The sequence below is a fragment of the Xyrauchen texanus genome, chromosome 14, assembly GCF_025860055.1.
Source record: "Xyrauchen texanus isolate HMW12.3.18 chromosome 14, RBS_HiC_50CHRs, whole genome shotgun sequence".
NCBI classification, from domain to species: domain Eukaryota; kingdom Metazoa; phylum Chordata; class Actinopteri; order Cypriniformes; family Catostomidae; genus Xyrauchen; species Xyrauchen texanus.
The window spans coordinates 4,815,879-4,841,513 of record NC_068289.1 but is presented as its reverse complement, the minus strand read 5'-3'; the positions used below and the strand labels follow the sequence as shown (position 1 = coordinate 4,841,513).

Here is a 25,635-nt window from a genome sequence, read left to right as displayed (position 1 = left end):
GCTCCACATGCGCATCAATGAACCCTGTCGCGGTTCACGGTTGTCCTTCCATGGACCACTTTTGGTTGGTACTAAACACTGCATACCGAGAACACCCCACAAGATCTGCCGTTTTGGAGATGCTCTGACCCAGTCATCTAGCCATGAACTGAAGTTAAAGCTGAAGATATTTTAACCATATAACCCTAAAAATATCTTATGTGCCTAAGAATTTTGCATAGTACTATACAGGTGAAACTCTAAAAATTAGAATATCGTGCAAAAGTTCATTAATTTCAGTAATTCAACTTAAATGGTGAAACTAATATATTATATAGACTCATTACAAGCAAAGTAAGATATTTCAAGCCTTTATTTGATATAATTTTGATGATTATGGCTTACAGCTTATGAAAACCCCAAATTCAGAATCTCAGAAAATTAGAATATTACATGAAATCAATAAAAAAAAAAGGATTTTAAATACAGAAATGCCGGCACTCTGAAAAGTATAATCATGCATATGTACTCAGTACTTGGTTTGGGCCCCTTTTGCATTAATTACTGCCTCAATGCGGCGTGGCATGGATGCTATCAGCCTGTGGCACTGCTGAGGTGTTATGGAAGACCAAGATGCTTCAATAGCAGCCTTCAGCTCTTCTGCATTGTTTGGTCTCATGTCTCTCATCTTTCTCTTGGCAATGCCCCATAGATTCTCTATGGGGTTCAGGTCAGGCGAGTTTGCTGGCCAATCAAGCACAGTAATACCATGGTCATTGAACCAGGTTTTGGTACTTTTGGCAGTGTGGGCAGGTGCCAAGTACTGCTGGAAAATGAAGTCAGCATCTCCATAAAGCTTGTCTGCTGAAGGAAGCATGAAGTGCTCTGAAATGTCCCGGTAGACGGCTGCATTGACTCTGGACTTAATAAAGCACAGTGGACCAACACCAGCCGATGACATGGCTCCCCAAACCAACACAGACTGTGGAAACTTCACACTGGACTTCAAGCATCTTGGATTGTGTGCCTCTCCATTCTTCCTCCAGACTCTGGGACCTTGGTTTCCAAATGAGATGCAAAATTTGCTCTCATCAGAAAAGAGGACTTTGGACCACTGAGCAACAGACCAGTTCTTTTTTCTTTAGCCCAGGTAAGACGTTTGACATTTGAAGCCCATGTCCAGGACCAGTCTGTGTGTGGTGGCTCTTGATGCAGTAACTCCAGCCTCAGTCCACTCCTTGTGAAGCTCCCCACACATTTGAATGGCCTTTTCTTGACAATCCTCTCCAGGCTACGGTCATCCCTGCTGCTTGTGCACCTTTTTCTTCCACACTTTTCCCTTCCACTTAACTTTCTATTAATGTGCTTTGATACAGCAATTTGAGAACATCCAACTTCTTTTGCAATTACCTTTTGAGGCTTTCCCTCCTTGTGGAGGGTGTCAATGATGGTTTTCTGCACAACTGTCAGGTCAGCAGTCTTCCCCATGATTGTGAATTCAACTGAACCAGACTGAGAGACCATTTAAAGGCTCAGGAACCCTTTGCAGGTGTTTAGCTGATTAGAGTGTGACACTTTGAGCCTACAATACTGAACCTTTTCACAATATTCTAATTTTCTGAGATTCTGAATTTGGGGTTTTCATAAGTTGTAAGCCATAATCATCAAAATTATATCAAATAAAGGCTTGAAATATCTTACTTTGCTTGTAATGAGTCTATATAATATATTAGTTTCACCTTTTAAGTTGAATTACTGAAATTAATGAACTTTTGCACGATATTCTAATTTTTCGAGTTTCACCTGTATATGTAACGGAAGCCAGCTGGTTCGTGATAGCTAGCGACTGACACTAGAGCCCAGTTTACACCACCAGCGACTTTGTAGCTTGGTGTCGCTAGACTCTGCGATCTGTGTCACTAGTGGGCTTTCCTACTGTTTGTCGCTGTAACGTTATTGGAGGACTGCACGTCTGGCCATAGCTTTTTAAAATTTGATCTCGGATGAGACCTAACACCGGTAAAAATAAGATATCATTAGAATTTGACAAGGAATCGGTTCTCATGTCTCTAAGATTTTACATTCTACAGTATAGAGTGTTTTATAAAATATCGAGCAGTGTTTAGTGCATTAAATCATTAACAAGTCGATCAATATATCAATATAAGTCATTAAATGTATGATAAATATGTACCATGACTGTCTCATGAATGAATGAATCAAACTCACTCGTAATGCAGAATCATTTCTGACACGCTTTTCCACTCATCATTGTTTTATTATAACCATGCATGTGATTACAGACAACTAACGCTGAAACTTCTCTGTCTTGCCAGCACTCATCTACAGTCTACCAGGAGACAGGTGACGTGAGCTGCACTGTCTTCAGTCTCATTGGTAGTCGCTTGCGAATGTCGTTCATAATTAGCATAAAGTTAAAATTTTCTCAACTTGTCTTGTCACGCTCCATGGCAATCTCTGTCGACAACTTGTGTCACAGGAAGTCACTATGCTCTTATTGAAAATTAATGGCATTGTGCCTCTGTCTCGCGCAAAGTTGCTGGCGGCGTGAAAAGGTCCTTGTTAGTACGCCCACCTCCCATTCTGGTTTGAATCCCGCTCGGAGCAGATCGAACAAGACTGGTGAAAGTGGTGCCATGACCCGGGTGCGAGTGAGTCTTAGGGGGGTAAGTGCAACGAGAGCCAGCTGGTAAGTGATAGCTGTGTGGTATGTGTAAACCTCACTCCCCTGGCCTCAAGAGGCGCACTAGCAATACTGACAATAGAGGATGTAGCCTTTAGCCTCCTCGTTAGCATGCCTGGCTTCCATGCCGGAGACGGTTTGCATCCTTCTCGGAGCAGGTCGAGCAGGATTGGTTACATATACAGTGAGGAAAATAAGTATTTGAACACCCTGCTATTTTGCAAGTTCTCCCACTTGGAAATCATGGAGGGGTCTGAAATTGTCATCGTAGGTGCATGTCCACTGTGAGAGACATAATCTAAAAAAAATCCAGAAATCACAATGTATGATTTTTTAACTATTTATTTGTATGATACAGCTGCAAATAAGTATTTGAACACCTGAGAAAATCAATGTTAATATTTGGTACAGTAGCCTTTGTTTGCAATTACAGAGGTCAAACGTTTCCTGTAGTTTTTCACCAGGTTTGCACACACTGCAGGAGGGATTTTGGCCCACTCCTCCACACAGATCTTCTCTAGATCAGTCAGGTTTCTGGGCTGTCGCTGAGAAACACCCTCCAAAGATTCTCTATTGGGTTTAGGTCTGGAGACTGGCTTGGCCACGCCAGAACCTTGATATGCTTCTTACAGAGCCACTCCTTGGTTATCCTGGCTGTGTGCTTCGGGTCATTGTCATGTTGGAAGACCCAGCCTCGACCCATCTTCAATGCTCTAACTGAGGGAAGGAGGTTGTTCCCCAAACTCTCGCAATACATGGCCCCGGTCATCCTCTCCTTAATACAGTGCAGTCGCCCTGTCCCATGTGCAGAAAAACACCCCCAAAGCATGATGCTACCACCCCCATGCTTCACAGTAGGGATGGTGTTCTTGGGATGGTACTCATCATTCTTCTTCCTCCAAACACGGTTAGTGGAATTATGACCAAAAAGTTCTATTTTGGTCTCATCTGTCCACATGACTTTCTCCCATGACTCCTCTGGATCATCCAAATGGTCATTGGCAAACTTAAGACGGGCCTTGACATGTGCTGGTTTAAGCAGGGGAACCTTCTGTGCCATGCATGATTTCAAACAATGACGTCTTAGTGTATTACCAACAGTAAACTTGGAAACGGTGGTCCCAGCTCTTTTCAGGTCATTGACCAGCTCCTCCCGTGTAGTTCTGGGCTGATTTCTCACCTTTCTTTGGATCATTGAGACCCCACGAGGTGAGATCTTGCATGGAGCCCCAGTCCGAGGGAGATTGACAGTCATGTTTAGCTTCTTCCATTTTCTAATGATTGCTCCAACAGTGGACTTTTTTCACCAAGCTGCTTGGCAATTTCCCCGTAGCCCTTTCCAGCCTTGTGGAGGTGTACAATTTTGTCTCTAGTGTCTTTGGACAGCTCTTTGGTCTTGGCCATGTTAGTAGTTGGATTCTTACTGATTGTATGGGGTGGACAAGTGTCTTTATGCAGCTAACGACCTCAAACAGGTGCATCTAATTTAGGATAATAAATGGAGTGGAGGTGGACATTTTAAAGGCAGACTAACAGGTCTTTGAGGGTCAGAATTCTAGCTGATAGACAGGTGTTCAAATACTTATTTGCAGCTGTATCATACAAATAAATAGTTAAAAAATCATACATTGTGATTTCTGGATTTTTTTTTTTAGATTATGTCTCTCACAGTGGACATGCACCTACGATGACAATTTCAGACCCCTCCATGATTTCCAAGTGGGAGAACTTGCAAAATAGCAGGGTGTTCAAATACTTATTTTCCTCACTGTACATAACGTTCATAAATGGTCACTTTCTGGTGGCTAAAGTTTGTAGAACCTGTCAGTAGTTAATGTGATGGACTATACCAGTGGTTACTCTGCTAGGTGTGAATATTAGAGGAAATTACTATATGTCCACTAAAAATGACTTGCAGTTGTTTGAAAGTAAATTTAAAAATGGTTAAGAAAGTCAAGATATAGCTGAGAAAATCTTTTGTATTATTTGTTTGCAGATGTCAATGCAGAGTCTAAAAGTCTATATACATTTTTGGGGTAATTGTACAGGCTCAATTCAAGTGAACTTAAAATAAAACTACACGTATTAGATATCTCCAGACACAACACAAATCTTCACCTGTAATCTTCATATTTACTTCTGGGATCCTGACTAAATTTTATTTGGCTATTATTGATAATCTTTTTTTTTGTTTTTTGTTTTTGTTTATTTCATCAACACTCTCTCAAGATTATATAAAGGTGACTTATTTTAAAATCGCTAAAGTAGAGCAGCAAATGCTACAGCTACAGATACCACATCTCCAAATACTCCTTTTCACACAGACAGCTGCTGTCTCACCCTTCTGGTGTCTAATCTAATCCTGATGAGTATGTTACAGTATTGAAACTATTCAGGGACGCTCAAAAATACAGCAGCCACTATTTTTAAAGCTTCATTTAGCAGCAGAGGAGTCTAATGATGTAGCCAGATACAGAGGATATAATTCCTTTATACAGTTGGGTTTCAGCAACAAATGTAAATATACTCTGCTCTGATACACTTTTAAACCAGAAACGTAATATGAAAACACCGTTTTTATCTTTTTGTCTTCAAGCCATTTCTACTCAAGAGGTCTGCAGTTCTCCACATCTCCTTGGTGCGGCAGTATTACAGAGTGGAGTGACAGAGGCAGCTGCAACAGTGTCATCTCAGTGTTTCACTTGTAGTATCAGCATTCTGAACGGTGATAAAAACGGTTAAAGGGATAGTTCACCCCAAAATGAAAATACTCTTATTTAGTCACCCTCATGCCATACCAGATATTAATGACTTACTTTCATCAGCTGAACATAAAGATTTTTAGAAGAATATCTCAGCTCTGTAGGCCTTTTCAATGCAAGTGAATGTTGACCAGACCTTTTGAAGGTTCAAAAATCACATACAAAAGAATCCATAAGACTCCAATGGTTAAATCAATATCTTCAGAAGCTATATGATAGGTCTGGGTGAGAAACAGTTCAATATTGAAGTCCTGTTTTGTAATAAATCTCACTTTTCACTTTCAAAATGTGGAAGAATGTTTACTAAAGCATTTTTACATTCTTTTACTGTTAAAATTACACACATTTTTAAAATATATTTTACAAATGACATGGTTTATCAAAAAAAAAATATATATATATTCAAAATGGTTTAATGAATTGTTCACATTTTCACACACATAAACCTGTATTACAAGGTGCAATGTGGCATAACAGGGTTGAAATGTAGACTTAAAGAGTATAATTAACACCAACATTTCTTTAAAAAATGCATGTAGCTGTTTTATTAGATGTTATATGTTCTGTTACATGTTCTTTACTTGCAAATAAAATGGAAAATAATTTTTGAGAAATATATTTTTATATCGTATAACAGGGTGGAGACTGACAGTGGAAATATGAAGGCTAAATTAGTTGTCAGTGATTCAATATCTACAATTACATAGTCACAATTGATATATATTTACACAGTGCATCCGGAAAGTATTCACAGCGCTTCACTTTTTCCACATTTTGTTATGTTACAGCCTTGATTATGTTAAGTATCAATGTTGTTATTATGTGATTGTGAGCCTATGATTAAATTAATTATTTGAGGGGTGGTGGTGTAGTGGTCTAAGCACATAACTGGTAATCAAAAGGATGCTGGTTGGATCCCCACAGCCACCACCATTGTGTCCTTGAGCAAGGCACTTAACTCCAGGTTGCTCTGGGGGAATTGTCCCTGTAATAAGTGCACTGTAAGTCACTTTGGATGAAAGCATCTGCAAAATGCATAAATGTAGAATTTCGAGGAAAATAATTTACAATTATGGGGTATCTACAATAGCCCATAATGACAACATGAAAGAAGTTTATTTGAAATCTTTGTAAATTGATTAAAAATAAAAAACTTATTTACATAAGTATTCACAGCCTTTGCTCAATACTTTGTTGAAGCACCTTTGGCACCAATTACAGCCTCAAGTCTTTTGTGTATGATGCTACAAGCTTGGCACACCTATTCTTGGGCAGTTTCTCCCATTCTTCTTTGCAGGACTTCTCAAGCTCCATCAGGTTGGATGGGGAGCGTCGTGCACAGCCATTCTCAGATCTCTCCAGAGATGTTCAATCAGATTCAAGACTGGGCCACTCGAGGACATTCACAGAGTTGTCCCGTAGCCACTCCTTTGTTATCTTGGCTGTGTGCTTAAGTGTCCTCGTCCTGTTGGAAGATGAACCTTCACCCACCACCATGCTTCACTGTAGGGATGGTATTGGCCAGGTGATGAGCGGTGCCTGGTTTCCTCCAGACATGACACTTGCCATTCAGGCCAAAGAGTTCAATCTTTGTTTCATCATGTCTGAGAGTCCTTCAGGTGCCTTTTGGCAAACTCCAGGTGGCTTCTGTCTGGCCACTCTACCATACAGGCCTGATTGGTGGAGTGCTGCAGAGATGGTTGTTCTTCTGGAAGGTTCTCCTCTCTCCACAGAGAAATGCTGGAGCTCTGTCAGAGTGACCATCGGGTTCTTGGTCACCTCACTGACTAAGACCCTTCTCCCCCGATTGCTCAGTTCGGCCGGGCGACCAGCTCTAGGAAGAGTCCTGGTGGTTCCAAACTTCTTCCATTTACAAATGATGGAGGCCACTGTGCTCATTGGGACCTTCAATGCTGCAGACATTTTTCTGTACCCTTCCTGAGATCTGTGCCTCGATACAATCCTGTCTTGGAGGTCTACAGACAATTCCTTGGACTTCATAGCTTGGTTTGTGCTCTGACATGCACTGTTAACTGTGGGACCTTATATAGACAGGTGTGTGCCTTCCAAATCATGTCCAATCAACTGAATTTACCACAGGTGGACTCCAATCAAAGTGTAGAAACATCTCAAGGATGATAAGTGGAAACAGGATGCACCTGAGCTCAATTTTGAGTGTCATGGTAAAGACTGTGAATACTTATGTACATGTGATTATTTTTTATTTTTAATAAATTTGCAAAGATTTCAAACAAGCTTCTTTCACGTTGTCATTATGTGGTATTGTTTGTAGAATTTTGAGGAAAATAATGAATTTAATCCATTTTGGAATAAGCCTGTAACATAACAAAATGTGGAAAAAGTGAAGCGCTGTGAATACTTTCCGGATGCACTGTAACAGGATGGAACCAGCATGTGTGGGACAATAAGACACTACTGCTAAAACATAAAAAGATCATAAATAAAGAGGATTGAGACTTATTTTCTAGACATTTTTCTATATGAATTACTGTCATGATGTTATGCCACATCAGGAAAATTGTCATATTTGGTTAGGTTGAGCTAGCATTTTTAACTTCTAACAGAGGGGAGTGTTGGATGCAGGCAGATAATGAAGTTTAAGACAAAGGACTTATTTAACAGATTTCATGATTTTGGTTAAAAAGTCAAAAACACTTCCTCTGTAAATGTTAATTATTTAAATATATGTTGGCTAATTTTTCATTAATAAACTAAATAACTAAATTTAAAAAAGAATAATCTGGGGAGTCATTTCAAACAATGGTTTAAATGATATGGTGTATGAGATGACTATCTTGAGGGAAAGGCAGCACATGCAAAGAATGACCCTCCTCATGACATTCATAGCAAAATTTAAAAGTTAAGGAATTTCTGCTAATTGCAATTCTTTTAGAATTTTCACATTTAAATGTTTAAATTTAACTTTTCACATTTAAATGCTTTTCTGCTATTGTTTCCCCCAAATGACAGCCAACAATGAAAGTTGCTGATACAGTTCTACTCAGCAGTCATTGAGTCTGTCCTCTGCACTTCAATAACTGTCTGGTTTGGTGCAGCTACGAAACCAGACATCAGAAGACTACAGAGGACAGTTCGGACTGCTGAGAGGATTATTGATTCTACCCTTACCACCCTCCAAGGACTGTACACTCACCCAGCACACTACCTTTTTGAACTGTTGCCTTCTGGATGATGCTTCAGAGCACTGAGCACCAGAACCATCAGTTTTTTCCCTCAGGCTATCCATCTCATGAACAGTTAAAGCCACCCCATTGAGCCATAATTATGTGCAATAACCAGCTTAGACATCTATATTTAACATATCCTACATCTTCTGCACATTACATTCCCTTGCGCTAACTGTATGACAGATTTGTATTTGTACATACGTATATATGTCTCATTGTGTGATTTTTAAATATACTTCACATTTCTATTCATTATTTCAATTTTTATTCTATTTTTTATTATTATTATTATTATTATTATCTTTGTCTTGTTTTTGCACAGGAAGCTCCTGTCACCAAGACAAATTCCTTGTATGTGTAAGCATACTTGGCAATAAAGCTCATTCTGATTCTGATAAGCTTACGACACGCAAAAATGTTCAGTAACATAACAGCAGGGAAACGTTTGTCATGTGGTGTCACAAAGTTTAATCACTGGAAAAAATGAGTAGCAGCTATTATAGGGGGGATCTGAACAGCTGAGGATGGGTATTGACACAACTTGGATGGCACCTGTTTAAATAAAACATCATCTCAACATTGATCATGGACTAAATGAAGATGCTGTGATAGAGACAGCCTGTTTACAATAAATCATGAAATGAAACTTGAAATAAAAGTAACTGTCTACACAATCAGCACTACCACTTGTCAGAAAGCAGGTCAAAATTTGAGTAGAAATAGTTCTCAGGCTCTAAAGTGTTTAGTCTCGTGAAAGTAGGGGAATTTTCAGAAAGGTAACAATGTACACTTGTGCTTTAATACACTAAGAGCTTATGAGTATTACCAAAACAGTGCTGTCCTGTCTTCAAATGGATCTAGAATCACTGTAAGGACAGTTATCTCACTCCTCATTAACAGAGACTGGAGTTACGAGGTCATCCTTTGGTGAGACTCTTCCGGAGGTGAGGACAAGAAGCTCCACATTACCAATTTGATTGGCTGATCAAAAGAAGACATTGCAGTAAATTACAAGTTAAGTACCATTAGCAGCACAAAGCCTGATTTAAAAAATAAATAAATAAAGAACATTTCTTTGGTCAAAATTGAGTTTAAATAATTAGCGAAATCAGGTGTCTTATCCTCGGAGTCAGAGAAAGTCTTATAATTCACATTAGGTAGTCTCTGCAAATTGAACTGGAAAAGGAGAACTTATCTTTTCAAAATTAAGCAGGACTGGCATATAAATTCTGCAATATTGGTATAAGCATATATTAAAATACTATCATGTCAATATACATTTCCATATTAACTTTAGTCAGCCCTGAATAGTGTCCTGGTTTCTTACTGAACTCTTATCCTGACACATATCAGCTATTCCTTTCAGGTTAAACTGATTTCAGAAGTTGTCTACGCAAACAATGTGTCGCCCCCTAGAGGTAAAAAACAAACATATGAAATGCAACATTTCAACATTGTGAATTTTCTGCAAACAATTCTTAAAATTCAGATCAAGTTTTAATAAGCTGTAATAAGAAAATCTGTAGAGAATAAAAGGTGAAACCTCTGTCATGACAGATAAAAACACTTTATTTAACTGTATTTTACATGAGTGCAGCCCCACCCCCCACATGGTATCTTGCCTCCTTAGCCCAGTGAAGACAGAATGTCAGGTGCAGGCACAAGGTTAATGAAAATACTGGACTGTACACACGGGGCGACACCATGTCAGGTAGTTGGGAAAATCTGCAAGGCCACTCCAGGCAGGGATCCACTCAGCTAGAGACAAGTCCTCTTAGACCAAGGTCTGTACCACCCTATAAAACTCCATGACATCCATGCAGAAAAACACTTGGATTTATGCTGTCTTACAAGTCCTGACATAATTTAGTAAGTTAGTTGCAGATTTTTGTTCACAGTTCTCAATTATCTGTAATAAATTAATGAAACAAGTTCTGGTGACGTTGCCGAGTCACCTTCACAGTAAGTGACAACCGACCTCCACGCCCGGTGGGAAAGAGTGAGAGAGCACGCTGCAATCTGAGGTCAGTGGTCATCTTACTCGTAGCCGTGACATCATCCACTCTAGACCCTGGCAGAGCCTGTGGACAGGAAAGAGCCATTCAGTGCCGGCAGTTAACAAGGAGTCCTTTTTCTAGCTCTCTCAAAATTACACAATGAAAGACATTTGTGCTCTGTGCTTTCTGTCAGCGAGAGCCTTCTGAACTAATGACCTGGAGTCCAAAACGGGGTCATACATCATCGTCTTCTCTGTAAACACTTCATGACCGCTTATACTTTTAAATGTTTTTATTTACTTGCAACTTGTGCAAATATTCTGTTTACCCACCGTTCCAAACCCATAGGACAGAATGTAATGTCTCAGTCACCATTTAACTTCATTGTATGAAAAAAAAAGATGAAATGAAAGATTGGAGCATCATAAGAGTGAGTAAATGAAAAACTAAGCTCTGTTTCTTTAATGGATCTACGTCGCATTAGCTTTTTGTTCAAAATTATGACTTTATAACACATTTTAAATACTAGTTCCTGGCCAAAAAGGAGAGCGGGGTGCATTTATTCATCTGAATGCACACAGCAGCAGCAGAAGTGCACATTTAGAAAGGTCTGTTTGCTGCTTGATTAATAAATTTTATCACCCTGTGACTGTGCACTGGCAATGCACAAAGCCCTCAAAATGGCAGATTAACTCTTTTACAATAAAGACAACTTTGGACCGGAAACACAAGGATGGCTCTGCATTTGTCTGTCAGCAAATGGTGTCTATATACTTCAATAAGTATATGAGGGATCATAAAAATTGCATTTTGTTTTTATTTAGTACTTCCCCAAAGAAGCTATTTGACATAACACATCCTCACACATATTCCACGTGACAAAATAGTAACTAAATATACACACATGATCTTGTTAAGTTCACATTTCCTTGGTTTCTTGATGATCAATGACTGTTTGTGTAATAATGGTTCATGAATCCCTGCTTTGTCCAGAGCAGTGAAGATGTCCCCTTTTCCTAAGAAAAACACCCAACTACAGTTAAATTATTTGGTTTCTCAGCATCTTCTGCACATTTGAGTTCTTCCTAACAGTGGTTATATATGAGGTCCAGATTTGGACATTTCAGGGACTAACTATTACAAAAGGTGCAAGCAATTATTGATGCTCAAGAAGGCAACATAAGAAGAACCAAGGGGTGCAAACTTTTGAAAAGTATGATTTGTGTATATACGAGTACATTTAGTGTTATGTAGCTTTTGAAGGGCAGTACTACATATAAAATATAATCTCTTATAGGCTATTTGTGTACATTATAAAAGGGTTATGCAAACTTCTGCACTTAACTGTATAGGCTATATAGTGTGTGAAAATGTATATTTTATTTTTTCACAATTTAACAACATTTTAGCTTTTTTAAATGTACAAATTCCATGTAGCCTATCCCATCCATATGATGTCATATGGTATGTGTAATTATGATACGACTTAAAAGATTCAAATTACAACCCCCAAATCTGAACATATAAGTGCTATTACTATGTAAACGTGCAGTGTAGCTGTCTAAATGTCTGATTCACCTCTGTGCTCGTGGGGAAATTAACATTACAGAAAAATAATCGCTTACATATTCACGTGCTGCGCAAAGAAATGGATCTGTTTTTTTATTGGTGCATTTCTACATGTGCTGACTGACAGGATGACAAAGAGTGTGTCAAGAGTATGACGTCATTGCCATGGTATCCAGATACATTTTAGCAGAAAGACTAGAATGAAAGTATCGTCAAATCAACGTGTAAAGCTTCGAAATTGCTTCTCTTCTCTGCAAACGATACCAAAGACAATAGCGAGAAGGAAAATTAGTACATAACATAAAAACATCAGTGAGCCTCCCAGCTGAAACCAGAGCATAATTAGCATGTTTACAGAATTGTCGTGACACACCTCTTCAAAACGGGAGGTCTGGTCACCCAACTTAAATGCAATGAGAAAACAATACCTCATACAACATTTAATGCCATGACCGTATGAATTAAAGGAAGGGCGAATTAAGGCTTTTTAAGACCCGCAGAAACCCTGTGTTGCATATGTGCTGTCTGTAGGTTGGTTAAATTGGTCTTACCCCTCCCCGGTGAGTGCACAACAGGCCTGGATGTGCCACTGATGGTCTTTGACAGAGGTAAGCTGTAAACTCTGGGAAATCTCAGCAACAGTCATACAACTCTTCACATCTTGCTTGTTGGCAAATATCAACAAACCAGCTTTTTTCAGATCCTAATAAAGAAAAATTAGCAGTATAACAATAAGAACCAAAAGAGAAAATCACCACCACATCTGATAATAATCCTATTAGAATATTTGTACGTACACTCACTGGCATGTATTGATGTGCAAATGCCTACCTCATGGGCTAACATCCTGTAGAGCTCCTCTTTGGTTACTGAGATTCGCTCTTTGTCTGTGCTGTCCACCACCACGATCACAAACTGCAAAGAAAAACACTTTGAGACACATTCCCTTTGCCTTTCTGTACTTTTTTATCTTTATGTAGTACATCTTTATTTCAAAATGGGGACCATTTTACTGAATTTGAATTCTAGTATCAACTATACATGAACGTGTCAAAAAAGGGCCTTATTTTTATGATTTAAACATACAGGATGCAAACAACTGGGCAGAGCGCAAATGAATGGAAGGGTCGTGAGGGTGCTTTCACATTAGCACATTTAGTGCGCACCCAGGTTCGAGTGACGTCAAATTTAGGTTTGTTTGGATTATGTGTATGCTGTTTTTCGAACTCGTGTGGGCACCCTCAAACAATACCGGAGTCCACTTAAAAAGGTACAGTTCATATGAACTCCCGTACGGTTCACTGCTGACATGAACGCAATCGTACCAAATTGCGGAAGTGCACCACTATTTATGATGTATAATTCCCCATCACAATTATTATGGTACAAAGCATTTCTCATACCTGCTTGTCTCCAAATACATTTGGCTTGCAGCTGACAAACGCTAATATTCATCACATCATTGCACATTCAATGCATCCTTGGAGGATGAACACAAGTATCGTTTTAAACATGTAACGTTTTGAAGGTGAATCCAAAGAGACAAACTTAAATACTTTGCTTAACACATTGAATCTGACGTCTGCTTGATTTGTTACCTAGTTACACCGACTGTACTCACGTTGATGACATAATTGGACTATGGTTCAGCCAGTATGGCTCGTATAAGCACTGTTCTGTTTGGTCTTTAGCGTATTACACATACTTGAACACACATGAGGCTCATGATGCTGTGTGTGTTTTCATCGATCTCAGAGCAGTTCTTTGAACAAGTGTGCTAGCAGTTTGGTTTGGTTAGCGAACATGTGCTATATTTAAAGCGCTCCAGATTTACTTTAATCACACATTTGTATAATTCCAAATAAGTCAGGCTGCCACAAGTTACTAAACAAATCTAAAGTAACTACATGACACCAGGGTATTGTGGACCAAGAAGAAAATGAGGACTTTTCCCCATTTTTGGAATAAGGAGTCAACTCAACTACACAGAAAGTTTTCTGCCAAAATAAAGGCTTGAAAAACAAGTGTGCAATTTAAAAAATTACTAAAGAAATATATTAATATTGTAAATAATAATAATAATAATAATTTGATTAAATTACATTAGTTAGATTAAAATCATGTTTAACAGAAACAAACATAGAAAGGTCAGAGAGTTTAAGCCTACCTCTGTATTAGTGTAATAAGTGTTCCAAGAGGAACGCAGTGATTCTTGTCCTCCGATGTCCCACATAAGGAAATGTGTGTTATTGACCACAATCTCTTCCACATTGCTTCCTATAGTTGGTGAAGTGTGGACCACCTCATTCATAGAGCTGAAGATGAGAACAACATAAACACAACATAAAACAAGCTCGGCATTCTGTATTAAGGGATTTAGAATGCCTGCACATCAAGATAATTATTCATAAAATCTAATGTAAAGTAAAACTACACATTTATGTATTTGGATGATATTCAAGAATGGACTGCATTTAACAAGAAAGCACAATACTTACAACTGGTAAAGGATGGTGGTCTTCCCTGCATTGTCCAGCCCAACAATAATGACTTTGTGCTCTGAGGGGGGGGGAAGCATTGTTGTAAATGTTGTGGTAAGCATTGTATATCAAGTCCAGTGTTAGATGTTTTGCTATATATTTTGCTAAATTTAAGACACCTGCGACAACTGCAGCCCTTCACCTTGTGATTCTAGCCTGAAACTTGAACATTTTTAAATATATTCAAAAGGAAATAGTCTAAATTCAAAACAATCCTGCTTTTTCTTTCATTGCACATACCAAAAAAAAAACCTTCACTCAACAACAGGTATTGATGGCAGATAAACCAGAATGGTAGCAGAATAGCCAAGATATTTAGAACAAAACATGAATGTGGAAGGAAAAGGAAATGCATAGAGTACGTGAATGAAAGCTGTCTGATTTGAGCAATGTGTCATTGTGTACAGCAACTTAATGATGCATGATGGGTGGCGTCAAACTCTCCTTACAATAGCGATGAACCATGAGCAGAACAATAAAATCCTGGACTAACCCACACAGTTAAATATGCTGCATAACTTGAAAACATATGCCTGCATCCTCGTGCCTGAGGCCAAATTACAGCAGTGCTGATATAGGGCCATATCGCACTCTCTCTCATGTGATATTGCAATGAATGCAATATAAATTATAAATGAAAATATATGCATGTTTCCTTCAAGTGTTTATAGCACTTGTTAGTTTTTAAGCAGGGCCCTACTGGAATTTGTTTTATTTTCTCACCAAATCCTTTTTTTTTCTCTCTCCATAATTCCATGTTTTAAAAATGTATTTATCAAAATGGTGTCTAATGAAAATATTTTCATGAAATAAAAAAATAAAAAATTGAACAATTACTAATTTTACCTCTCCGGATAAACAGATCGCTGCATGGTTCAATGTGATCGCTAAAGCCCAAATGCTGTGATTTAATTATATAAATTATATAACAATAACGCTTCAGAGTGGATTAGTGCTCTGCTCTGTCATCTTTCATTCAACGTGAATGATTCTCATAGTCAGTGGAGTTTCTAGTGTATGAGCGGTCTGCTTCACGCATTCATTTAAAGCTCATGCAGCTCATACAGACAAAGACTGCAGCATTTCGGTTTAATAATCACACTAGGACATATCACGGTTTTAATTTGATTAGTTGTGCATTTCAGTGTAAAAGAAGTAACAGAGCACACGCTCAAATAAGCATATAAGCAATTTCAATACATACATTTTTATTGATGAAATACATGGACTGATAGATATATATATATATATATATATATATATATATATATATATATATATATATATACACATACATACATATACACACCTAGAGGATTATTAGGAACACCTGTTCAATTTCTCATTAATGCAATTATCTAATCAACCAATCACATGGCAGTTGCTTCAATGCATTTAGGGGTGTGGTCCTGGTCAAGACAATCTCCTGAACTCCAAACTGAATGTCAGAATGGGAAAGAAAGGTGATTTAAGCAATTTTGAGCGTGGCATGGTTGTTGGTGCCAGACGGGCCGGTCTGAGTATTTCACAATCTGCTCAGTTACTGGGATTTTCACGCACAACCATTTCTAGGGTTTACAAAGAATGGTGTGAAAAGGAAAAACATCCATTATGCGGCACTCCTGTGGGCTGAAAATGCCTTGTTGATGCTAGAGGTCAGAGGAGAATGGGCCGACTGATTCAAGCTGATAGAAGAGCAACTTTGCCTGAAATAACCACTCGTTACAACCGAGGTATGCAGCAAAGCATTTGTGAAGCCACAACACACACAACCTTGAGGCGGATGGGCTACAACAGCAGAAGACCCCACCGGGTACCACTCATCTCCACTACAAATAGGAAAAAGAGGCTACAATTTGCAAGAGCTCACCAAAATTGGACAGTTGAAGACTGGAAAAATGTTGCCTGGTCTGATGAGTCTCGATTTCTGTTGAGACATTCAGATGGTAGAGTCAGAATTTGGCGTAAACAGAATGAGAACATGGATCCATCATGCCTTGTTACCACTGTGCAGGCTGGTGGTGGTGGTGTAATGGTGTGGGGGATGTTTTCTTGGCACACTTTAGGCCCCTTAGTCCCAATTGGGCATCGTTTAAATGCCACGGCCTACCTGAGCATTGTTTCTGACCATGTCCATCCCTTTATGTCCACCATGTCTATCCCTTTATGGCCACCATTCCAGCAGGATAATGCACCATGTCACAAAGCTCGAATCATTTCAAATTGGTTTCTTGAACATGACAATGAGTTCACTGTACTAAAATGGCCCCCACAGTCACCAGATCTCAACCCAATAGAGCATCTTTGGGATGTGGTGGAACGGGAGCTTCGTGCCCTGGATGTGCATCCCACAAATCTCCATCAACTGCAAGATGCTATCCTATCAATATGGGCCAACATTTCTAAAGAATGCTTTCAGCACCTTGTTGAATCAATGCCACGTAGAATTAAGGCAGTTCTGAAGGCGAAAGGGGGTCAAACACAGTATTAGTATGGTGTTCCTAATAATCCTTTAGGTGAGTGTATATAAATAAAAGCTAAAATATCACCAAAATGATGAAAAACTAATAATAATAAAATCTGTAAAATTGATATTGAATGTCTGTAATTTAACAAGTTAGAAGGTCCCCTGTATAACGAATAACACCATTAGCTGAAAGAGAATTTCTTTCATACTGTAAGCAAAACAGACATTATAACTAAATTATGCCCAAATTAATAGAAATTAATAAATTGAGCGAATTAAGCAAGATTGAATCTTGATATCGTGATGTATCGCGATATATCGAATCGTGACATGCGTATCACAATACGTATCGTATCGGGAGGTGGCTGGTAATGCCCAGCCCTAATGGTAATGTTTACAGCCACAAATATTTGGAATTAAGTCAAAATAAAGTGATTCCGCATCATTCATGATGCATGTTAAACACGAACTGCTCTGTGGAAATAAAGCAAACTAAACTCAGAGCACCTTGTAAGATAGTCCGAGATCATTGCAGCATTCTCATAGATGACTGTTATTGCAAACTGCTTTCAGATGACTAAAACGGAGAAAAGATAGAACTTGTATGTCACTCTGATCCGTATTACAGGTCACCCACTACAGTGGCTGGTAGATGAGCAAAAGTACCCACCACCCACCACTGCGCATGGATTTCCGAGTGTTAATTTCAAAACCTGGGTGTACGGTATTGGTGTATATAGTCCTCATTCCCCACTGTAAATATGAACTGAAGATTACAGCTATGTTCTATAAAACAATAGCATTATTGTTTTACAATTTGCCATTGCCCAGCACCCTGGCAAGGTTTCTGATGAACAACTGTGAGGGAAAGGAAGTAAGCTAACACAACATAAACATCAACCACCGGACAAAAGTATTTGCACGTGCACAAACGACAAAGGTATTAGAGACTAGGTGATGTGGTAGCACCCATTAGGGTGTGTCAGAGGCCGAATAGTTTCCAAAAAATTTGAAAAATGCCCATGACAGGACTTCACCTGCTACCGTGAATCAAGTATGACAATGCAAAAAAAGGCAAATGTACAGGTAATGCAAATATCTCAGGCTAATTTAACTGACTGCAACATGCAAAATAGCTTTTTTTCCATTGTCCACAAAATAAGTTTTAAATAATACACATATCAGCCACATTATTTGGGTATTTTGTCAAACAGTAAAAGTGATCATGAAAACTCATTTAACTGGAAATTTCCAGCTCTGTCAAGATTATATTTTGAATAAAACCACAAAAAATGGAAAATGAAATCAAGCTTTTCTGTATTCCACATTTTAGACAGGATGTGAGCATTTGTATTCTGTGATTCACACTTGGTGAAACAAAATGGTCAAAGCATAATGCACAAATAATTAACGCACTGAGATATGTTTGTATGTCTTTACCAGAGAAGGCACACCTGTTTTTAAATTCCCTCAATGGAGCAAAACCTTAATAATCAGTTTATAATTTCTAAATATTTTTAGATAAAATTCACCATTGTTTTTAAGGTCATAAATTACTCTACCACCTCTTTCTACGTCACTGGAAAAGAACAGACGCACACACACACAAGCTTTGTTGTATACACAGAAACAAAACTACTTAATAACCTGGGGCCGGATTCACGAAACACATTTTTCTTTTTATGTTTAACATTTTTTATTTGATAACAGAAAAGAAAAACATAAATACACAAAATCAACAACCCCACCCCGACCCTCAACAAACACCCCTGAGGTTACACATGAGCACATACCAAAAAACAACAACAACAACAAAAAAAAAAAACACACACACACACACATCAACAACTACCCCTCTTTAGACATTGTTCCAACCCGAGAACCCACCAAGAACGCAAAGTATCTGCCCCATTTCCCAAAAAACAAATCCAAATTCCCCAGTCTTCTATATGACCCTTCATCGAGAGCCGCCACCCTCCCCATCTCCGAGCACCACTCCTGACATGGGGGCACCTCATCTCCCAAAATACAGAATGAAATTAAACCCATGCCCAAGACATTACATACAAAACTCTGCAAAACCCTGGATCCATCCTCCGATTGGCATCGCCAGCAGGCGGTTGTGTCTTTAAGACCAAGCCTATACAATCTAGAGGGGGTCCAACAGAATCTATGTAAAATCTTGAATTGCATAAGGCAAACCCTTGCATTTCTAGATACAGACTCAGTGTTGGGGTGTAGCTAACTACATGTAGCGATGCTACTAACTTAACTACATTTTTCAGTAGCTTGACAGTAGCTCAGCTGCTTTTAAAACAGAGTAGCTTTTCCAGTAGCTAAATACTTCTTCCAGCAAGTAGCGGTGTAGCGTGACCAAACATGCTAGTCAGATTATATCTAATAGCCTTCATTATTGCGCAGAAGCCAAAATTGTACTGGCAAAACCGATGATCTTGCAGCATATTTCTGTCTGCTGATCAGAATCAGGCAACGTCGTCCTCTTCTTCTTCTTCTTTTGTAATGGCTGATCACAAAAAAACATTTTGAATTATCGCCATCTACCGAGAGCATATTACAGCTCACTTGGATAAAAAGAGTTATGTAAAGCGAGCAACTACAGTTTGTTTACAAGATGTACAGGAGCAGGTAAACACGCAACAGCATATTTACCTTTACTATTTTAAATAAAATCATTAAAAAATTTGAGGGATTTTGTTTCTGTTCTAAATATGTTGATTTCGCTTATCATCGGTGCGTTATTGGGAGCAGTGAATTAAATATTACTATAATATTTATAAATATACAGTATATAATATTATATTTCTCCATTTATTAGCATTTCATTAACTATTATTTTCATGTAAAATAAATAAAATGATTGGTAAAAGAAATCATTTATGGCATGTATTATTATGCAACAATCTAGGATGACCATCCGTCCACTTTTTTTGGACCTGAACAAAGCCAACAAATATTTGTAGAGCAACATCTGTATGTGACCTGTAAAGCTGGCACGTGCATGTAAATGGCAAAAAAATCTGAAAATACAATGAGCATGAACCCAGTTAAGGGGAGAAACAAGCCCTAAGTCTTTATTCACATATTACCCACATTAAATATTATGTGACAAGAACAAAAAATGCCATCCCAAGGAGAGTTTGTAAAAACAATTTGATCTTTAGGGAAGTAGGCAACACCTGGTCACAGCAGCATGGAAAAGTGTGAAAAAAAGTATAACTTTTTTGTTTTTATTTTATACTGTTGCATTATATTTTATGGCCATTATTAACTGTATTAATCTTTGCTATTCATTAAATACATTTCATATATTTAATTAAACACATTAAATTGTATTAATACATTAATAAATGTCATTAGTGTAAATGTTATTAATATTATTGGTTTGATAGTAAGATTAAAAAATATTGCCTCAATAAGTAGCTTCAATGTAGCTAGCTACTTTTTGATAGTAACTTGTAGTGTAGCTAACTACTTTTTCAAAAGAGTAGCTTGACTGTAGCTAAACTACTTAAAATTATGAGTAGCTTGTAGCTTGTCAAATTGCAGTTTCAAAGTAGCTTCCCCAACACTGTACAGACTTGATGTTTTTATAATCCTAGCCCTCACTCCCTCCTCCAATACCAAGTTTAAATCTATCTCACAATCTCTTGAGAGAAGTTAAAGCTCCGTCTCCCAGACTCTGAATTATCAGGGAGTAATACACTGATGCCTCATGACCTTTTCAAAAGCAGTAATCATCCCTCCCGGAGTATCTGCCACTTTAGAGGGGTGTGTGCTACTCCCAAAAATAGTACAGAGCAGGTGGCACAGTTGTAAATACCTAAAGAACTGAGATCTGGGAATCCTCAAAATGTTGAACCAAATTTGCAAAAGGTATCAACACTCCACTCTCATATAAGTCACCGTGTAGTAACCCACCTCACAATCCACTCTGATCAGCAGAAAGGGGACTTATTAATACATAATTTTGGGTTCAGACAAATGCTTGAGGCAACATTTAAATAAATGTCTGAATTAAACACTCTGGACACTTTTTGTCCATATACCATGGTAAGGCCTTGTAGGGACAAGAACTTCCTGTTCAATACATAACCAGGGAGGGGCTCTCTCAGGTGGAAGCGACAATGAGCCAAATGTCTGAGACCGAAAAGCATGGTCTCAAAAATAGGCCACCTTTGTCAATCGGCCTATGTAACTTATTGAAATGTAATCTAGGACGTTTACTATTTCAAATGAAGGACATCGCTATGCTATCAAATGGGGGGGACCTCTACAGAGACAGATTGTAGCAGGTAGTTTAATTTTGGAATACATTTCATTTTAATAACATTAACCTGCCCAGTCATTGATAAATGTAATAAAGCCCACCTGCCCACATCACTCGAAAACTTTTTTATTAATGGATCAAAATTAAATAACTAAATCAGCCAAATTTGCTAGGAATAAAATGCCCAAATACATGAAACGGTTTTAAGAAGAAAACTGATCTTAGCTAACAATTTCTTCTTAATTTCTAACTTAAAGACAAATGTTTTCCCAAAAAAACTTCTAGAGAAAGTTCTTATCTTTTTCTATAGATTGTTCTTAAAAAAAAACAACAACAAAACAAACAACAAGCATTAAAGCTCTCGAAAAAAGAAAATTGTAAATAACATCTTAAAAGTTAGGATAACCTCACAGTTGTTTTAAATCTTAAAAGGCAAGATGTTTAATGAGTTTACTGGGTTGTTTCAAATGTGGCATGTTCTATCTGTTTATGTAGAAATGTGATTTTAAACCAAAACACATTTTCTTCTATTTTGTGTTTTATGTTATTTTTATATTCAGCTTTCAAACCATGTAAACGTTATCATCAAATTCAAGCAATAAATGTTGTTTTGAAGCGTCTTAATGTGGCAAGCAATCATGTTAATGGATGTGCTGCATATTGCACTCTCTCTCTCTGCGATCTTTAGAGGTCATAGAAACATAATAATAATAATATCATTAGAAATCTGAGACTTTCTTTTTTACCCCTCCCCCCTCCCCCCTCCATCCCTATTGGAGTTGGCCACAGTGGAGACAGCCACTTTCCCATTTACCCACCACCCGACATTATATAATTATCAAGCTTCCCGAGGAGAACTTTTTCCTTGCAGTAATTTCCTCAACAAAAACCTCCAGTTTACTGAAGTTTTTGTTTTTCTTTTCCTCCATGTCAAATTTAAATTTATCAAATGGTACCCATCACGTCAATTCTCCTATGATTGGTCGTGTCATTACACCAACTCATCTCATGCACTTTACATTCTAAAACATTATAGCGAGGTGATTGCTACATAAAAAAATATTTGAATAGATACATTTATCATTACGATTTATCAGAGTTGAATTTGTAGTATTACACAAGGAATATTTAATGAGCAGGCTAATATGATCAGATAATGTCAAAGCCTGCCATTTTATTCTTAAGATTTTTTCAAGAATTGCACTTAGGAATGTTCTTATGAACTTCTTATCATTTATTAGGGATGCACCGATTGTGAAATTCTGGGCCAATACCGATGTTTAAAATAACAATTTGGCCGATACCGATTTTTTTTTTGTTTGTTTATTTTGTTTTTGCTGTTATTTAATCCCCCTTTTGTGCCAGTGAAACAAAGAAATCTTCATTATAAAAAATAACCACCGACATTTTCTTGCACTTATTTGAAAACAAACCACACGTGCGCATGGCATCCGTTGCCCACATACATCATGCCACAGTCGTGTCCAGCCAGTGGCTGTGGGTACTATTATAGTTCCACCTGTTGGATCTTCTCCGAAACTGCAGCTGGGTAGGCAACTGTTGTCCAAGTCGACCGCAAATAAACAAGACATATAAACATCGGCCACTGCCATCTGTGAATGACATCGTATTTGCCGATAGGCCGATGTCAGTCAACAAGGTGAAAATCGGCCGATACTGATGTTTGGCCGATACATCGGTGCATCCCTATAATTTATCCTAAGAACTTCCTTAATTAAGATCATTTTTGGGAATTCGACCCCTGTTTTGTCAGAGAAATAGGCCAAGTTAACTCTAGTAAAATATGGGGCTAAATGTGAGGAAACATGGTGTATCACATTCAAATTGTAATGCTCAGTTGGCATTTCGATTTACAAAGGAAGTTGGAGCCACTTGGTTCCAGATGTGACTCCTACTGCAAAGTATGTGCTTCCATTTCTCTGTGTTTTAGATACACACAAAGTGCATTCATAGGGACTCTAGTGTCCAAAGTACATCTAGTAATGTACCAAAGTTCACCGCAAGGGAAAAGAAAATTACAAATAAAAAAACGAAATGCTAAAACTTGTTTGTTCATCTATTTTACTATTTAAAACATAAAAATAATAAAATAAATGTCAAAGAAACTTTCTCGATCCTGGAAAGTTTAATCTTCCCCTGCACAAGAATGAAACTAATAAAACATGCAACTAATAAAACCATGGGAGGATGTGATTTTGTGATATGGGAAACAAACAAATAAAAAGACTATACAATGGTTAAAGTTCCCACACAGCATTATCTATAAGGGTCTGGTCTTTTCACCACTTTTTCCAATTGTTTTGAAAGAGAATTTAAGTAGCTGTGTCTTCAAAATGGAGAGGACACTATTCTGTGATGCACAAACACTGAATAGTTAAACAGAAAAAAATGCAAACCTGTGAAACTAATGCAATGTGCAGTAGGAGGGTACAACTAAGGAGGATTGTCATAAGAAACTCTTTTTAATCAATCATTGGACCTCATCTAATAAGAAATAAGTAAACACAATTGAAAAATCTCTAGGCTATTTGCAAGAAACAGTCTTAACTATCATGTTACAAGGCTACCCCATATCACAGTGATCTGTTCAGCTAATGAGTAAGGTGAGAGCTGATGGGAAATGTTCCACTGGCTTATGTTGCATTTTGCACAGGCACAAGCCACCTGAAAGTCTGCACTGAAAATGGGTTTACAGGTACATCTTCTAGATAAACTCCTTGCACAATACCTCATACACAGATGTGCAAGTGTTCATAGATTACGCTTTATGGATTTGGGCAGTCATGCCACAACCATTAGAAGCACCACAGTTATTATACACCCACAGCATGTATAATAAATGAGAGGCCACTAGCTATCACATGGACGTCTGGACCAATCAATGCTGCAACAAACTCCACAGCTGACCAGTGTTGGGCATCTCAGAGGAAATTAGGAACAAAATTTGTTATGAAAGCAAAAAGTGGTGCAATGTGTGTTTCACGTTGTTATTTTATTCATATCTACCGTTAAAGCATGTAAATATATTTTAAATTCTGTTCAATTCCTTTCAAATGTCCGTCCTCACTCGTAACTTATGTGTTTTCAATATCAGACCAGGCACATACAATAAATATTCAAACAAGCCAACATATAGGCCTAGTACCCACATTAAATGACTACTTGTGATTAGGGTTGTAGTATAAAACACAATTAAATGTCTTGTACCATGTTTAATCTGATATTTGAATTACATAAGCATGCCACAAGCATTGAAATGTTGCACAACAATGACCTATTAGTGGAAATAAAGCTTTCAGTGCTAAAGCCTCCATAAACAGAGATTGTGTACTGAACCTGACAGCAGTTCAACATCTGTGTAGAACTGTCTTAGCCATGGTTATTGACGTCTTATCGACTATTTAATATGAGCACAGACCGTGTCAGAATACCTCTGCCCTGAAGAATGTCTATTAAGCCATGTTTATAATTAATTAATTATCTATACAAATATCAGCATTGCTGTTTTAAAGAGAAACAGCCATACAGCGGTAGAGACGCGTATGTTATTAATATAAAATGACAATTTGATATTTTAACATTTAATATTCAACGTACCTTGGTGGTTAAAAAGCCTCCATAACTTCGTGAAAATGATTCCCATCTCTGCTGTACGGCAACGGGCAAACAGAACGCCGGAGCAGAGACAAAATATGTATGTGCTAGCCAGCTAAGCTAACGGTCCACTCCAATTCAGTACAAAATAGAGCTCGCGGTAACAGCTTTTCACTTTTGTAATATTTTCCTGTGAACGGTATCCATGTGTCGTGAGGATTGGGTTTCGAAATACTGCCTCATTACCGCGCTGTCATGTCTAGGGGAAATGAGAGCGTTCATTTGGCTCGGCTTGTCGTCGGTGTCTGCGGCAGTCAGAGGAGCGCCTGCCCGCTGCCGCAATCACTGAACTCAAACAAAGCTGCTTTACAGCCACGCAACACGCACCGGAAGTTACTTTCACTATCTGCCTCAGAACTTACCACATTCCTAAACATAATTGATGGAAACATAGATAACATAAATTATGCCCTATTATGCCCAAAACGCTGTCTAGATAGGCAGC

At 38.1% G+C, this 25,635-nt stretch overlaps 1 protein-coding gene across 1 annotated transcript; it reads right to left on the bottom strand.

Annotated features, from left to right (window-relative positions):
• Positions 1-9,118: 9,118 nt before the first annotated feature.
• LOC127655085 (ADP-ribosylation factor-like protein 5A) lies at positions 9,119-25,635 on the bottom strand. Its single transcript, XM_052142692.1, has 6 exons — positions 25,134-25,635; positions 14,719-14,779; positions 14,388-14,535; positions 13,052-13,135; positions 12,772-12,923; positions 9,119-10,735 (listed from the first exon to the last, which is right to left on the bottom strand). Exons 1-6 carry the CDS (start codon positions 25,177-25,179, stop codon positions 10,687-10,689), a joined length of 540 nt encoding a protein of 179 aa, XP_051998652.1. The 5' UTR covers positions 25,180-25,635; the 3' UTR covers positions 9,119-10,686.